General features: G+C 41.7%; 1 protein-coding gene across 3 annotated transcripts in view; it reads left to right on the forward strand.

The window, feature by feature from the left end:
* The window catches only part of BMPER (BMP binding endothelial regulator), a 239,995-nt gene extending 230,422 nt beyond the window's left edge, over nucleotides 1–9,573 (forward strand). For 2 of the 3 annotated variants that reach the window (XM_078059447.1, XM_078059448.1), the window contains exon 14: nucleotides 8,166–9,573. In XM_078059447.1, coding sequence (XP_077915573.1) covers nucleotides 8,166–8,347 — 182 coding nt within the window. In that variant the 3' untranslated portion in view covers nucleotides 8,348–9,573. The remainder of the gene's footprint in view (nucleotides 1–8,165) is intronic. The other variant, XM_078059449.1, reaches the window with a different exon arrangement.
* Nucleotides 9,574–16,738: the final 7,165 nt, after the last annotated feature.

Here is a 16,738-nt window from a genome sequence, read left to right on the forward strand (position 1 = left end):
GTGATGTTTTTGAGGGACCAGCCCTTTCGGTTCATCTTGACTACACCTGGTTCCCTTTCTCACCTTTGAGTCCTCCTTCCCTTGAATCTACCAGAAAATGAGTAAGATATATGGAGGCAAGCCCGATGCATCCATCCTCTGTGGTTTAGAACTCTGCAGAACCTTATAAACTTTATTAGCTGTGGTGGTGCTGTGGTAAGGCTTATATTAGATACACAGTCTAGGAACACTCTCTTCCTGGCCTGGAGCTCTATGTAGCACCATCTGAGTGCACACACTGCATTTGAGGACTACACATTTCCCCCAGCATCCTGATTTCAGGGACCGAATCTCAGGAGCTAATATTACTTTTCTAATGGACAAGTAATATGGCTCTTGAAAGGTTCCATTTACCACTTAAAAATTAATGGAGCCATCTGAGTGAAGTATAACTCTGTGCAGTTGCAGGGAACCCTTACACACACACACACACACACACACACACACACACACACACACACACTAAGCTTTCACATATTGGCAGCTGGTACATGAAAAATAAATTTACAGAGACATGCAGCATCTTTCAGTAGATCCAGTTCCAATTGATCAGAAATACTGAAGACCATAAGGATACTCTTTCCTTGTTTTTAGCTCCCAGATCTTTTGACTTATGACAGCACTTAAGGCCACTTAATACAGAGAAAAGAAATTTTCCAGAATAAAAAGCTTGGAAGTTGAACAGATAAGAAGCCAGGCAGGCAAGAAACTCTGATTGAGCAAGTGACATTTGCAAGGCTGGACTGGATTTTAGCAGTATCATGACTACCAGCAGGAAGCGTATGTGTGGCTGAAAGGACTGAGGGCACTGAGGTTTAGCATGTGAATTACCGAATACAATACACTTGGCAGTGGGCCATCATGAAGGTCTATAATAAAAGTTTAATAATGACCCTTTATATTAATATTCACCATTTTCTAAGCACTTCTTTGCCCCAAGGACTATACTAATACTTTTATGACATTTTATCTTGTTAAGTCTGCATTATAATCTATGTGGTAACATTCTATTACCCACATTTTACTGGTAAGGACATTGAGGTTTAGAATATTTAAGTGATTGGCTGCCAGTCACAGAGCTCAAAATGAGTAAGTTGGGAATGAAACCCAGGTCAATTTGCCTTACAACTTCTGTTGTTCATCATTATGAAAACAGACCTGCAAGAGCATTGGAAAAATATATTTGAATATGAATATATATTTATTTGCATATTTACATAAGCATCAATGAATTTATTCAAACATTTGTTATGTAGATCTCTCCAATTTCTATTCATTTGTGTCTTGTCACTGATGGTTGTTACTTGGTAACTTTGCTCTGATCTTGCTCCTGCATCTCACTTTGCCATCCTTAACGGATTTTTGGCCACCTCCCTGTACCTGATGCTAATCATCACTGCACCTTCAGTAATACATCTTATAAGTGGGAAAGGTGCTGGGATATTCAAAGTGGCGTGTATCTTTCTGTAGCACATCATATAGTCTGCTGGGTTCTGTGAGCCTTTTCGTCTGTTTTGTTTTTTGTTTTTTTTTCCTACAAATTCCAGGTGATTCTAGCCCCTTCACTGTAGCAACTGCTTTCATTATACACATTGAGCTTTTCCTTGGCTAGTTACTGGATGCCTCCTATAACAGTTTAGGAGATAAAGTAGGTATGGTGATCTTCAACACCCAGTAGGGAGACATGGAGACAGCTGAGTTCCAGAGGGCACAGAGCCATGCTTATTGAATTTATTAATAAAGCCAACACCTAGCGCTTTTATGGGTTACCACATAAAGTAACACAAAAGACTGCTTGTATGCATTACCCAGTGGCTGCTTATGTGCCCCCTTGAGAATAAATACATGCCAACCCTAATCACTTTAGTAGTTTGCTGGTTTTTTAAAAAATTAATTTAACCAGATGAATCCTTTTTTAAATGTATATGTACATATTGATCACGTTTAGGTTTTAAAAAATTATCTTTTACCTGTTATATATTAGAAATAACTTTGAATTCACAGAAGGGTCAAACAGGGTCTGAGTCAGTATTCACTTTCTAGGATCATATAAAAGTTGATGATCAGTTTGGACCCAGGACCCTAATCATGTCATCCCCCAGCTAAGACCCTTCCAAGATTCCCTTTGCCAAGACTTAGAGCCCCTGCCTACTTGTCTACCTTTGTCTCCCCGTGTCTCCCTCCTCAGATTCTGTGCTCCCACCTACCAAATTGAGACCCTTGTTCCCTGATTGAGCCAGGCAGTTTGTTGCCCACATCCTGCCCTTGCCTTCTCTCTTCCTGGACAACTCTTCCCACCACAGTCTGTCTGACAGTTGCTACTCACCTCTTAAGACCTAAGTGGGCTCTGTTCTCTGAGGTCTTCCTTGACGCTAACCTACTCTCAATGATCAAGTTTTAGAATATAGGTGAGGTTCAGTGGTGTGGGGTCTGGAGCCAAAGAACAAGAAAGAATTCTTAAGACATCTCTGGTGCAAAAAGGTGATTTTATTAAAGCACGGGGACAGGACCTATGGGCAGAAAGAGCCGCTGCACTGTGGTCTTGAGGAGTGGCTGATTATATACTCAGGAGTTGGGGAGGTGAGGACAAAGGGGGTGCTCAGAAGGACTGTCATATTCCAAAGAAGACTCTCAGGATACTGGAGACCTGGTTATTGTCAAGCCAAGGCTGTTTTTTCCTCTAATGAGGCACTAACAGGAAGACAGTTGGGAGTTTCCTGGAGGAATGTTCCATTCCTCCTATCACACGTCCTTGTCAATGGGCTTCAGGTTTAGAAGAAATTCAATTTTATTTACATTTCCTTCTGCCTCAGCTTCCCTCAATTTTATGGAGGGGAAGGTGATGTTAGGGCTTCAGGAAACTGAGTTATGGGTCTCTGGAAGTTAGGCTATTGATAAGAAAGCTTCTTCCTTGTAAATCACTAGGACATTTGTAAACTGAGGGAGACTCCTGTCCTACAGGAATGTGATCTCTATCAGTTAACCATTTGTTTTTCCTTTAGGGCAGCCAGGAGTGTCTGAGGAATGTTACATATATCCCATGGGGTGGGGGGGTGTAGGGTGTCAGCTTCTGCTTTGTCCTCAGCTAGCCTCTGCTCCCTCATCAGCAACATGGAGTTGATGTCTCCTTCTTACTCCTCCATGGTACTTTGCTTTCATGATCTAATATGGTACTTCTTGCATTTAATTAAGAATCTGTTTACATGTCACCTTTACCTGTTTGGTTGTATGCCCAGACTCCTGTAACTGGAGATCAGAGATGGTATCTTATTCACATTTGATTCCCTGGCCTAAGAGAATGCCTACCACATGGCAGATATGTGGGGGAGGTTTATTAATTTGAACTGAAATGCAAGTGGTATTTGTTCAATGAGAAAAGATCCCTCCCTTTTTTTCTAGTAGTTCTTCATTCTCTACGTTCTACTTTCTAGCCATAGATTGTGAAGGAAATAATCGGTGTTCAGTTAGTCAAAGGTGAAATGTCACAGCAGAGCATCAGTAAGTTAAGTGGTAGAGCTAGAAGGAAGAATTGAGAGGTCAGAGAGAGGAGGAGACATGAGAGAGCTCATGTCTATGAGAGCATGTGGGAAAAGGAGAGAATAATGGGTGAGAAAGAGGAAATTCTATTGAGTTTTCATCCTACAAATGATCTTGCAAGATTTAAAGGGAAGCAAATTATCTGGAGGGTAAAGTGAGTTCAAAGAGGCTTTCTGGAAGCAGCTGAGTGGAAAATGAACTCCAGGCCAGCCAAATGTAATCCACACTGGGAAATGAGATGATGGATTGAGCATCATTAAGATTAAATCATCATCCAACAAGCACTAACATTTATTAAGCTGTTCCTCTGTTCTTGGCCCTGTGCCAGAACCTTGGGTCATGGTAGACAAGGACTCTGCCCACAAGATCAGGGCCTCAGCAGTTCACCCTCTTCAACCAGGGGTGCTTGTCATTGGTAACTATGACAGGCACCCCTGGAACTCTTTATTTAAATCTACAGCTACTCGAGCCCCACTGTAGACTCAGAGCACAAATCTTTAGGGAATGGGGCTGGGGAATAACACCTTTTAAAAGATCCTCAGGGGACTCTTGTAAGCATCTCTGATTAAGAACTATAGCTGCACTGGAACTGGGGATTAAAACAAATAACTGTAACATGAAAAGTGCTCTGGGGTACAGAGGGAAGAAGGATATTCTGGGAGAGATCCAGGAAGTTACTTGGAGGAGGTGCCGCTTGAATTAAGACTTGGAAAATGATGAGATTGGGAAGAGAATCAGAACTAGAAATTAGAGACGACACTGTAGTAGCTGATAGAAAGAGAGCGAGAGAGAAGACAAGACAATGTAAGGGAAAGAAGAGAGTAGGCAAAGAAGCCCAGGAGAGAAGGTGTTCTCAAGGTGTTAGGAACTGGGGAGTTCAGCATCATAAGATAAAGTGGAAAATAAGGCCAAAAATTTTGTGGAGAGGTTATGGGAGGATGGGGCCAACCAGTGTATCAGTATATATAGTCATTACTGAAAATTTTGGTGGGAACTGCTTCAGTAAAGTGGTAGGTGAGAAAGACAGGTCACTAATGTTGATTAATTGCAGAGGAATTGAATAAAATGACTGTAAACTCTTTTCTGAGATTTAGAGATAAAAGGAAGAAGAAAATAAGTCTGATATGTTAAGGAATCTTTTTTTGTCAAAGATTAGCATTGATCTGAAAATGTTTGTAATATTTAGAAGATGGAGCCAACAGAGAAGAAGATAAATGTGCAATGAGAAGGACAACTAATAGAGCAAGTTCCTGGAGGAGATGGGTCAGAAACCAGAGTGGCAAGTAAAAAGATGGGTGCAGATGCGGTGGAGAGGTGGTAGGGAGATGAGTTAAGGATGCTTGTGTAGATGACCTAAATCCATCAGTAAGGGAGTGTGGGTGGTCTCAGACTGTGGAAGAGCTCCAGTAGAGTTTTAGGTGGAAGATGTTGGGAAGCTCCCAATCTTGGGAGCTTCCACTGTGCACTTACTTCCACTTTGGAAATAGTTGCTTTCTCAATTGCTAAAAAGGCATGAGTCTCTGCAGTGATGGAAGCATAAATGTGAGGGTTGGTGTATAGGATAAGTTCTCAATTCTGACTGCATGGGAAAATTATCTGGGCTAGGGTTTTTTTGCGGGGGGGGGGAGGGGAATGTCAGGCATCAGGAAGCTCCCTGATGATACTAATTTTCAGTTTTGAACACCATTGGTCTGTGGAAACACAACAACACAGGGATATAGTTATTGTATATGAATATGCTGTTCAGCTAGGATGTTTCCAAATTATTAGACATAAACAATATATAGGGTATTCTGTTAGCCACTAAAAGAGAAAAAAAACTTTGATGGGACTGTCAAAAGCCAAAAGATTATCAGAAAAGCAAGCAAGATTTAAAGGAAGAGTTATGTTGTTCTACCCACTCACTCATCCATATACCAATGCATTCAATCACTCAGTAGTCCTCTGACTACCTACTACATGTTAAACAGCACCCTATTGCTGAAAATAGAGAAACAAAATAGCCTTTCCCTCTAGTGGCCTAGATTTAGTTGGAGAGAGAGAGAAGACAAGGAAACCTATGATTATAATTGCATGTTGCAAACGCAGGAATGGAGGGGGGCAGCAGGTGCTCTGAGCATACAGTCAAGGGACAGCTCATCCAGGTAAGAGAGATGAGAGAAAAAGTTGGGAAGTGTCCAGAACAGGGGCAGATGGGGTGGATGGTAGTTAACACTCACCAAGCTAGATTATGGCACTAGATCAAGGCAGAGGGTGGGTCTCAGGCTTGGCTTGCCTGGAGGAGGTTCCGAGTAGCCTAAAGAATAAAATTAAATTATGAAAAGCTGAAACAACTTAATAAAGTTACATGGTAGCAGTAATGTTAGGGAATGTAGCATTAACGAGTAGTAGTAATTTTTTACTTATCTACTGTATCACTTGGGATCCAGCCAGAAAACAAATGGCGCACTCACATTTGCTAATTGAGGTGAGTTTAATAGATGGACTTCTTGAAAAGGAATAAATAGGGTGTAGGAAAATAACAAAGAAAAGCCCAGTGCCCTGGAAATGAACTGTTTTTACTCACAATATTTTGACACCAAATGTGTGTGGGTTTTTCTGATACTAACCAATTCTCCAATGTTCCAGAGACCAACTGGGTGCCCTACAATTCAATTCAATTCTGACACTAACTACACCGAGTTAGCATCAGATTCCACCAGCTTACGGGCTCAGTGTCACAAGACTGCCCTCACTTTAGATGCTAGCTGCAAGTATTAGGTCCCTCGGTTACCCTCACTTCTGTCTGCTTTGGCTGCAAAGTAGGGGGGAGAGAGGTGTTCTTACAATCCTCCTTTTCTTTCAGACTTAACAGCTAGAATGTCTCACAAAACTCTGGAAAACACTTTATTTACTATTACTGGTTTATTGTAAAGGATACAAATGAACAGAAAAAGAGGTACGTACAGCAAGGCACAGAAGGGTCCTGACACAGGAGTTTCGGTCCCAGTGGAGGAAGGACACCACCCTCCCAGTACCTTGATATGTTCCTCAGCTCTGAAGTTTTCTGAACCTTGTTGTTAGTCATTTAAGAGTTTTTATGGAGGTTTCATTATGCAGGCATGATTGATGAAATCATTGGCCACTGGTGGTGAACTCAGTAGCCACCCCCTCTCCCGTTCCTGGAGATCGGGTGGTGGGGCTGAAAGTTGCAACCCTCTAATCATGCGTTGGTCTTTCTGGTGACCAGCCCGCAATCCTGAAGCTATGTAGGGTCCCCTAGCCACCAGTCATGTCATTAGCATACCAAAGACACTGCTCCACAGATTTTAGGAGCTGTGTGCCAGGAACTAGGGACAAAGACTAAATATTTATTTCTTATTATATCATACCCTAACTCATAACAGAGAGGCTGTTATCATTCCTGGGCCTAAACAGTCAAGGGAGGGGTTGGCTATCAGAACTTGGGACAGAGAGAGCTCTTATTAGCTTATTTTAAGTTATATATGGTCAAACATGAGCGTTCCGTGGTAACTCTAAATATCTAATTTGAAATATTGGGCATAAGGCGCACTTGCTTGAAAATCAGTTCAATTTTTCAGTTTTACAATTATGTAATTCTTTACGAGGTATTAATTTGCAAACTACATAAACTGTAGTAGAGGTGTTTCAATGGATCATCTTCCATTGTTATTAATTTTGTTCGGAGCGATGTCAAATGAAGGTTAGATTGTTAGTAGTGCTCTTGGAAAGTCCCTCTTCTACATTCCTACGTGTCAACATTTCTATTCACGAGAATGAGGGGGGACCTCTCTGACTGTCCCTGGAAATAACTCAGATAGGAAAGTTTGTATGTCATAAAACTTCTAGAAGGTTTGCAGTATTTTCTCTGACAAATCTATTCATGAATTTTCAGGAACTCTCAGAATATTGTCAGAATCATTTTAGCTCTAAGTAAACAAGGATAGCAAATGGGTTGTGATTTGGCTAGATCATCATTTTTATATTCTCTGGCCAACCAGCCATGCACTTCCGTCTCCCCAGGTACACATCTCATTTTTCCTTACTTGGTTTTTATCCCACTCTTGCTCTAATTTGCCTCAAATTGATCACTATGATTAAAATATGTCACGTATCCTTGGCAGGGTTTTTTTTGTTTTTTTTTCTGTATGTGTAATTCTGTGTATTTGAATATTGATGTAGTTGCATAAAATAAAAGCTCATCACAACTTGAGAGCTTTAAGCACTATTTGGAGCTGAATTTTCACACTGTTCTCACTAACCAAATAACCTCATAGACTTCCTGGTAGCTTCACTAATGGATAGTTTGTCTTCTCTGGGAATAAAAAACTCTCCATTTTATTTTATTTTGAAGTTCGCTAGCCCACCAGTTGGACCTTTGATGTTGTTTTTTCAGGTGCCAGTGATTCCCAAAGTGTCTGAGGAAGGTCGGAGGTTGGTTATTCCTTTGTTAAAATGCGAAAGTGAATCTGTGCTGTGAAAGGGCTGGGGCAGTGGGTGACATGAGCCTGCAGAATTGGCATTGGGCTGAGGTTGAACTGACGCGGCCATGTTGCCATGTCTCACCCATGTCCCCTTTTTTTTTCCAGCTACCCAGTGTAAGCACGGGGCTGTGTATGATACCTGTGGCCCAGGATGTCCCAAGACCTGTGACAACTGGAACGAGATCGGTCCATGCAATAAGCCGTGCATTGCAGGCTGCCACTGTCCAGCGAACTTGGTCCTTCACAAGGGAAGGTGCATCAAGCCAGTCCTTTGTCCTCAGCGGTGACCTTTGTTCTGCTCCTAAGACTTTGAAACTTGGTGTCCTTGACACTGAAGTGGAAGAGCCAATGAAGGACTGTAGTATTTGTGTGCTGATTCCTCACATACACACACATAGAGTATATATGTGTACATATATAGATATATAGATATATTCAGAAACATTTCATCATTTATATAAACTATAGGTGGATTATTATATGTATATTTTTTGCTATAAGACATGTATTATTTCTAGGATCCTAACCTGTAAGCCATTGGATACATTGTATAAATAAACCAGGTGTTTGTAATTTAATAAGGCAGCATGCAGACATATTGGATGGCTTTAACATCACACACATTTGTCATTTTTAAGAAGTTTTCTAAGAAACCTAAATTGCCTGCCTGCATTAATTTTAGCTTTGAATCAAGACTTGCAGTTGAGTGGAAAATGTGTTTCTCTGAAGAAGGGCAAAGTTATCTAGGGGCATTTCATGCTTCCAAGGAGAGGAATGTGTGCCTGAGAGAGATGGCTGGTGATTGGTGACAGGCCCTAATGGTGCATGGAAAGCAAGGGATAGGTTGTTAGACTTTATTGGGTCGTAGTCCAATATTATTTCTAAAACCGATTGGCTAGTTGCCAAGAAATATATATTTGTCAGTTGAGCATAACCAAAGAATTGAATAGTTTCTTGCCATCTTTGCATATTCCTTGAATCACCTAATTATACATGTGTGTATGATGGATGTGTCCATTTATATGTCACAGTGAGATTAAAGAAGGGTTGGGTGACATGTTGGTTTTATTGAGCATGAGCAGATATTTGGAGAAACTTTTGCACAACATGTGAGAAAGTAGCCATTTCTCTGAATCTTAGAGCAATTTAGGGTGGGCGAATATAATGAGTTGATGTAAGCCATTTACATTGTGTGACTATTCTATGTGTAAAATGAAAATCATTAATTATTTCTAGAGGATTCCTAGCCCAGTGCTATTTGGTGACTGTTAGTATGTCATAATTACTATGCAGGAAAGCCTTTACTGACCAGTTGATTTAACATCAGGCCAAACAAACCTGGTCTCTGTACTTGCTCTAATTTACTGGTAATTTACTACTGGTCATCATGTGAGCTTTCTGACTTTTGTTTTCAGTTGAATAAATGAAAATGTCAACAAGACAAAACCCACTGATGTCTAAAAATACTATGTTCTACAGTGTAGTAAATAAAGGGCTTAATATTTAAAACAAGGCATTTTCTCTTGCAAGATGTGCTGTGTTATACTTTGTAAATAAGCCATATTGACTTTGGGCTCATCAATTTTATAACAGCTTTATTTAGATACATTTTATATAACCTACAATACTTAATGTTTGTAGAGTACTATTAATAGACAAGAGCAAATCCCCCAATTTTTAACAATCAGCATATTGCCATTGCCTATTACAACATTTGTGTTCCCTTTACCTATATTCATCACAGCTTAAGTATTAATTTGGATTCTTTACTGGGATATCTCTAATTGTTTGAGTAAACTGACTAAAGCACAGGGTATAATATTGACTGGCTGGGGCACCAGAGAATGTGGTTGTTATTGTTTCCCGTGGGTCCTAAATATCTTAATATCTGGAACGCGAGGTAGCCTGGTCATTGCTTTAGCGCTGCACTTGGAAAGAGAGCTTTTTAGGGGACTTGGGTTCCAAGTATAGTTGTGACCTTGTCCACATTGTTTAAGCATTTGGAGCCACACTTCTGCTCATCTGTAACACGAAGAGGCTGGGTAGCGTATGGGTAAGGTTAAGAATCAGGAAAACTAGACGCCCTGCCTCTGGTGAGATTACTTGCACAGAAATCTGGGACACTTGGAGTTTGCAAAACTCTTACATTTATAATCTCATGTATTTCCAAATGAAAGGAGGGTTAGGGCAAATCAGTGGACCTCTCCTGATTGGTTCCTTTTTAGATTATCTTTAATTCTTTTAGATTATTTTTAAATTCCTTTCCAGTTCACTCTGGGTTTTCTCTCTATGAAAGAGGGACGCAGAAAGGAAAATTGTGGATGGTTATTTACTGCTCATGATTCATCCAAGGAGTGAGTGACTCTACCCGGTAATGCTTAATAGCCTCTATCCCAGCATTTTTAATCATGTCTGACCATGGTGAATGAGATGAAGACTCTTCCTCATGGACCAACTCTGGCAATTTGGGTGGCTTGATTACAAGTTTGTGTGATGTCCTTTATCCATGGCTAGTTTAAAGTTTGTACACTTTTTTCATTCCTAATCCTAGAAGAAAGAGAAGGCAGAAAGGGCAGAGGATTACTCAGGCCTACTAATCCAAGCAGGCAGCTCCCTGATGGGGGAGCATGGGGAAATGAGCCAAATGGTCTGTTTGCCATGTTCTGGTTTTGGCCATGGGCTATAGATGAACAATGATTTTATCAAATGATTGATCATAATGGAGATTAACCAAATTCTTTGATGGTAGTGGCCTCATCTTATTTACATGGGATATTTTCAATGGGTTCTCAAGGCCAAACTCCTGCAGAGTTAGAGAACTTGAAATGAGAATGTTATATTTCACTCTTTAATATATATAACCCAGGCTAGCAATTCCTGTTGGCACCATGGTATATATACAATTAAAAGATGGGTTAATATCCCTCTATCTACACATATAGAATCCCTATTTTAACTATGCTATTAGCTATGAATATTGAACTTGACGAGAGATAAATGCCCTTGATGAAAAACAAGCACAATTATGATTCCAATTGCATGTAGTTGCTGCTCAGTAAAAGTAAGTCCTTTCCCCTCTCCCTGTGAAAATAGGAATGTTTAAAGATTTTTAACGGAAAATTTTGAACTTGGAAGAAAAATGAATATTGGATGTTGACAACGGCAATCATTTGTGAAAAAGTTGAGAATCATCAACTCTTCAAGTGAAAGTTCTCCCCCTGTTAATTTGTTGAGTATTGCCTGAGTGTCTGACCACCAGCTTGGAAAGGGCATCTCCTAATGAAATGAGAAGAGCCCAGTGGTTGACTCTTCCCCAGCTTTTGTTGAGCATGGATAAACCATTTTGACTGGAAAATTTTTTCTTATTATGACATGTTTCAGACATATAAAAAGGTTTAGAGAATAATGTTGTAAACACCCATAAATACCCTAATTATGAAAAATAACCTAGTAGGTAGTCAATAAATTTTTCTTACATAAATAAAATCAAGCCAAGCCTCATGGTTGCAACAGCTCTGTGTGGAGTTTTTCCTTGTTGAGTTTCTGTTCCCTTTCTGCTCTTTGTCACTCACATTCGTATGGATCTGACAAATACTAAAGATGTGAGCTGGAAGGCTCTTGGTGTGGGAGAAGGAAAATGCCTTAGGGGACAGGTGCCAAGATATTTTAATTAGCTATCTCCTCCAAACATAACCCTCAGGAACAAGCAAAAATTGTCTCCAATTCTAAATCCTGAAGTAAAACCCTTTTCAGAAACCAGGATTTTAATTCTGAAAATTGAGAATGTTCAAGTGACTAAGAATGAAGAAAGAAGGAAAAGAAACCAGTGCTGTTGATTATGTTGACCTTGAATTAAGAACCCAGACGTTTAGTCCTTTAAGGGGGCCTTTTTGGCTTTAGAGCCATTTTGCTATTTTGGGCTTCATTAAACCAACTGAACGACAAACCTTGCATGAGATCCATTTTTACTGTGGTTTCCTTTCAGATTAATTTTGAGCAAGCCAGCTTTGAAAAGATTAATGTGGGGGAGAAGCGTGGGAAATCCACGCACAAACATGAGCCTTAGAGGCGAATTCAGAGTGAGCCTGGTTAAGCAAAGCGGGAAGTGTGTTCCAGGTACAGGGAGAACAAAGCACCAAGGCCGCACCAGAAGTGGTGTGGCGTGAAGAGAAAGCGTAAATAAAGCACAGTGAATGGAGGCCCTCCTGTGCATGCCCAGAAGCCTGAGTTTTATTCTTTGTCGCAGTACTTCCCAAAGTGCTTAATGTCATAGTGCATTCAGAAAATAACATTTGTCTGGGTTGGGGTAAAAATACAGGGCTGTTTGCATCTAGCACTTCTGTAACTAGAGCTTTGTCTCAGTGAGTGGAGTGAGGTGGGATTTTCAGTGAAAAGAGCAGGTGGGAGGTCTCTGAGATAGTCCAGGTGATGAGCCCCCAAAACTAGGATAAAAAGGGAAGAACTTTGTAAGAGGTTGAATGATGAATAGGCGAGTTTCGGGCTTGAGTGATGGGAGCTAACAATGGATGCCAGTCTGTCACATAAGGAACATTGGCAGGGGCGCCGGGGCAGGGGGGGGAGCAGATTTACAGAAATTTCTATTGTAAATCAAAATGTTTTCTTTAGGTTGTGTTTGGTTCAGCTCCATAAACATTCTGAGCATTCAGATGAAGACATGGGCCTTAAGACTGTGACAATCACAGTCTAGGTCTTGTGACTTGTGGTAAACCGGAGGTAAAACTAAGCTAGCCAAGGAGCCTCAGGAAGTTCAATTTGGGGTTTTCTGTTTGGGATTACATCAGTGAAGGTTTGCCAGAGAAAGTGACTCCTCAGATGAGCCTTCTTGGCTAAGTAGGCTCTACTTATTCCTTACGAGGCTGAACAGACTCTTTGCAAAGAGGTGTGAGCGTGTGGGGGGGGGGGGTCGGGGCAGGGATGGTGCACTTTAAGGCACAAGTCACTGCATGGATAAGGAGAAAAGCAAGCAAGTAGCCTGGGCGTGCAGAGAACAACAGGTTTTTTGGTATTTGGGGGGTATAACAAATTCACAGAACTTTCCCGAGTTGCGTCAATGTAGCTCACACGCTCTGAGAGATTTTGCAAACTTCCCTTGATTTCTAATGGGGTGAGCACAAGCAGAGTTTGAGGAAATTTGAGCATTTTGTTTTAAGCCCTCTTTGCTTCCTGCACCTAGGAGTGTTCGAGTTTCTTTGATGTGTCTTCTGAGTATCCAGAGAGGGAAGGAAGAGAGAAGAGGCTTCTCTGGGACCTTCAGTCTTGAACTGTATAGTGAGGCGGCATCTTTCAGACCCTGTAGGCTCTGGTTGCTTCTACAGAGTGTCCAAGGTAGATACACTTAACCACAGCTTTTCCTGAGTTGGCTGTGGTCTGACGGTGGGGATATGGGAGGCTTAGGGTCCAAACACTGGGCCCACCAGTGTCAGCAGCTCTGGTCACACCAACAGGTAAAAGGCCTGGAGAACGTAGCTTACCCAGAGTTCTGGTTGGAACGGTCTTGTCATGTTTTAGCCACATTATGTCATAATCCAGCTTATGCTTTAAAAGCTGACATAAACTTCTTTGCTTCCTCCAACTGGAATTTGGCTTACTAAGTAATTCTTCTGAGGGGTTCTTTCAGCAGCGAAATTTTGGGCTTTAGGAAATATTTGTGGTGATGAAAAAGTTCCACTTTGGCTCCGAAAGTGTCAATACCATTTGTTATATTGCCATTTTCACCATGTTCTGACATATAATGTAAAGAATTGGATCCTGAACAGCTCCTTCTGGCTCGGGTGCTGAAGCAGGCATGAAAGGGTGAGGAAGGCAGCAGGAAGCCTGGCCAGATCCCTCCCTGCGCTGAGCAGGCTGCTCTGGGAGCCTGCGATGGGAGGTGGTTCTGCTGGATCACCTGCACGCTTCTGGAAGAAGGCGAATCGAAGGATCCTCACTGTGAATTCCCATTGCCCTCCTGAAGACAGAGCCAGACCAGGGGGACCCTGTCTTAGGGAACTCTCTTGTTCACTTAACTCTCTTGTTCGCTTGTTCTCAGAATTGGCTATGATAGGAAATTGAAGTGGGAAGAAAGGGAAGATGAAAGGACAGGTTTATCCACAGCATCTGCCACTCCAATCCACCCTGAAAACTTCAGGGAGGACATAGGACAGGCTGCTTGATCACGCTGAAAACCATTCTCCACTCTGTTTCATGTGATGACATTTGGGGAATATCTGTTTTCATAGACAGAGCAGCTCAGCCTGAGCAATTTCATTTCCATGATGGATCCACATAGCTATGTTAATTCTGTGATTCTCTGAGATGCATCAGGGAGAATCCTTCCAATGGTCTGTTAATATGCTAGGCTATCCCATTCAAGGGCCCTGACAGGTGAATTTAGACCAGTTTTGGTTTGCCTATTGAGATCCCCCATAATTCATGTCATGATTGTCTTGCCCTTCTTTGCTTTGCCATTAGATCGGGCCACAGACTGGTTGGGTTGCTTTGGTTAAAGGAGATAAAGATGGCAGCCAGAGTGGCATCCTAGAGGAACTGGTATGTCCAGCTGAGCTGGGGGGTCTTTGCTATGCCCAACCATGCCTGAAGATCAAAGTGGACCCATCGGCTTCACCCTTTTGCTTGGGAATAGAGAGGGCAGTAAGGGAAACCTTATTAATTCTCTCTGAATTTGCTATTTATTTCCTTTGGTTTTACCCTGAGGGGAAATATATGAAGGAGCAGTATGGTATACACATTTTATTTTTTTGTCTTAAAATAACATGGGTAAAATAAAAATTGTTCTCAAATTTGGGAAATTTTGTATTTCCTTGGATTCAAGTTCTACCCAATATAATTTATTGAATGTTAAAGTTTTCATATTTAGCTGACTTTAAGTGCATACATCCTAAGCAAAACTTGTTTTCCTTGAAATTGGTTCCATGATTTATTGTTCATATGACTCGCCCATTTGGACTATCTGTTTCGTGACAGCAAATGTGTGGAAATATCTGTCTAAATAATGTATACGCATATTATTTTTCTCACATTAATGACACTTATTATCTTTTCATCAGTAATGCACGTGACTTCATTTGTTTCTGATTCTCCAAGCATAAGTGCACAATCCTTTCTACTGTGGAGGAAGAGAGGCCCAGGAGGAGACAGGTGAAGCTGTGAGGCAAACAGCAAACCTGCCACAGGTACAACCCCGTGTCCCTTTCTGCAGCACAACCCAAGAGGGGCCGCATCACGCAGGAGTCACGCAGATGCAGCTTAATCTGTGTTGCCTTCAGACAGATGGAAGGAAATAAAATCCAGTTTTGAGATTCTCATCCTATGAACTTCATGGCCTGACACACATTGTCGTCAGGCATGTGACGGGGGACACAGGGGAACAGAGTCCCCATGTCTAAAAACCTCACCTGAACTCCTTCAAAGCTGTGATCTGTCATCCAGATGTCCAGGCGGCTGGGGACAGGAGCCAACTTCCTGATGGACTGGCCTCCTTATGGCCTGAGCTGGCTGGATGTCAGGGATCATGTGGGCCTGGTCCTCCTTGGTGCTTGAATCATGGGTGTGAGCAGGTTCCCCAGGTAAGCCACCCCAGGTCATGGGTACCAGTGTGTACCTGCCTGGGGAGGGGTCCTGCCAGATGCCCCCCGAGCCTGTAGGACGGGCTGGCCTTGCTCTTTCTGTTCATGCTTCTTCCCTAGTGGAGAGAGAGGAAAGGTTTCTCTCACAGACCATGGGATCTCAGCATTTCCAGCCAAAGATCCCAGCAGTTGGGTTAGAGAGTGCAGGGCTAATGGCAATGCTTCCTCTAAGAGAAACAGATCACAATGTAGCTTCCAGAGACCTTTCACCAGGAATTCAAACCAGCTGTCCTGTCCCTCTGACAGAGGCTCCTTCCTCTCACCTCTCAGTTTTGTCCCTTGTTTTTACTTCTCCTCTCCCTAAATGGAGTTTTCCCAGGCTTCTCTCTCCATTTCTCTGGTCCCCATTCAAACTGGCCTTCCCTCCTGGCACCATCTTACGTTCTAGTTCTTTCCTGACACTTTTAAAAAAATGTAGCTGACCTGGTTCCCACTCCTTCAAGAATCAATTTGTGGAAAATATATTTAAATTGCTCTGAGGTCGGGCGCCTGGGTGGCTCAGATGGTTAAGCATCTGCCTTCGGCTCAGGTCATGATCTCAGGGTCCTGGGATCGAGTCCCGCGTCGGGCTCCCTGCTCCTTGGGAGCCTGCTTCTCCCTCTGCCTCTCTCTCTCTCTGTCTCTAATGAATAAATAAATAAAATCTTTAAAAAAAAAAATAAAAATAAAAAAATAAATTGCTCTGAGGTCTATGCATTATCAGTTTTAGGTACCATATTTTCATTTTCTTATTGTGAGTCTTCTGGCATTTAACATCTTTAAGCAGTCGTCTATTTCTAATGTGGGTATTGAAGGCACTGTGTCAGATCGGAAGGGAAGATTGTTAGAGGGCAGGAGGACATTCTGTTGGCCCCAGCAATGTAGATGCAATGTAGACCCAACCTCCATAGATGACTGGCTCCGTTTGCCACATGCCCTTTGAAACACTTTTTGAAACCTTTTCTGGTTGTAGAACATTCCTTCTGGGTTTTTTTGTTTTGTTTTGTTTTTTTGTTTTGTTTTTTTTATAGAATGTCTACAATTTCTGATGTC

This window comes from Halichoerus grypus, chromosome 12, assembly GCF_964656455.1.
Source record: "Halichoerus grypus chromosome 12, mHalGry1.hap1.1, whole genome shotgun sequence".
NCBI classification, from domain to species: domain Eukaryota; kingdom Metazoa; phylum Chordata; class Mammalia; order Carnivora; family Phocidae; genus Halichoerus; species Halichoerus grypus.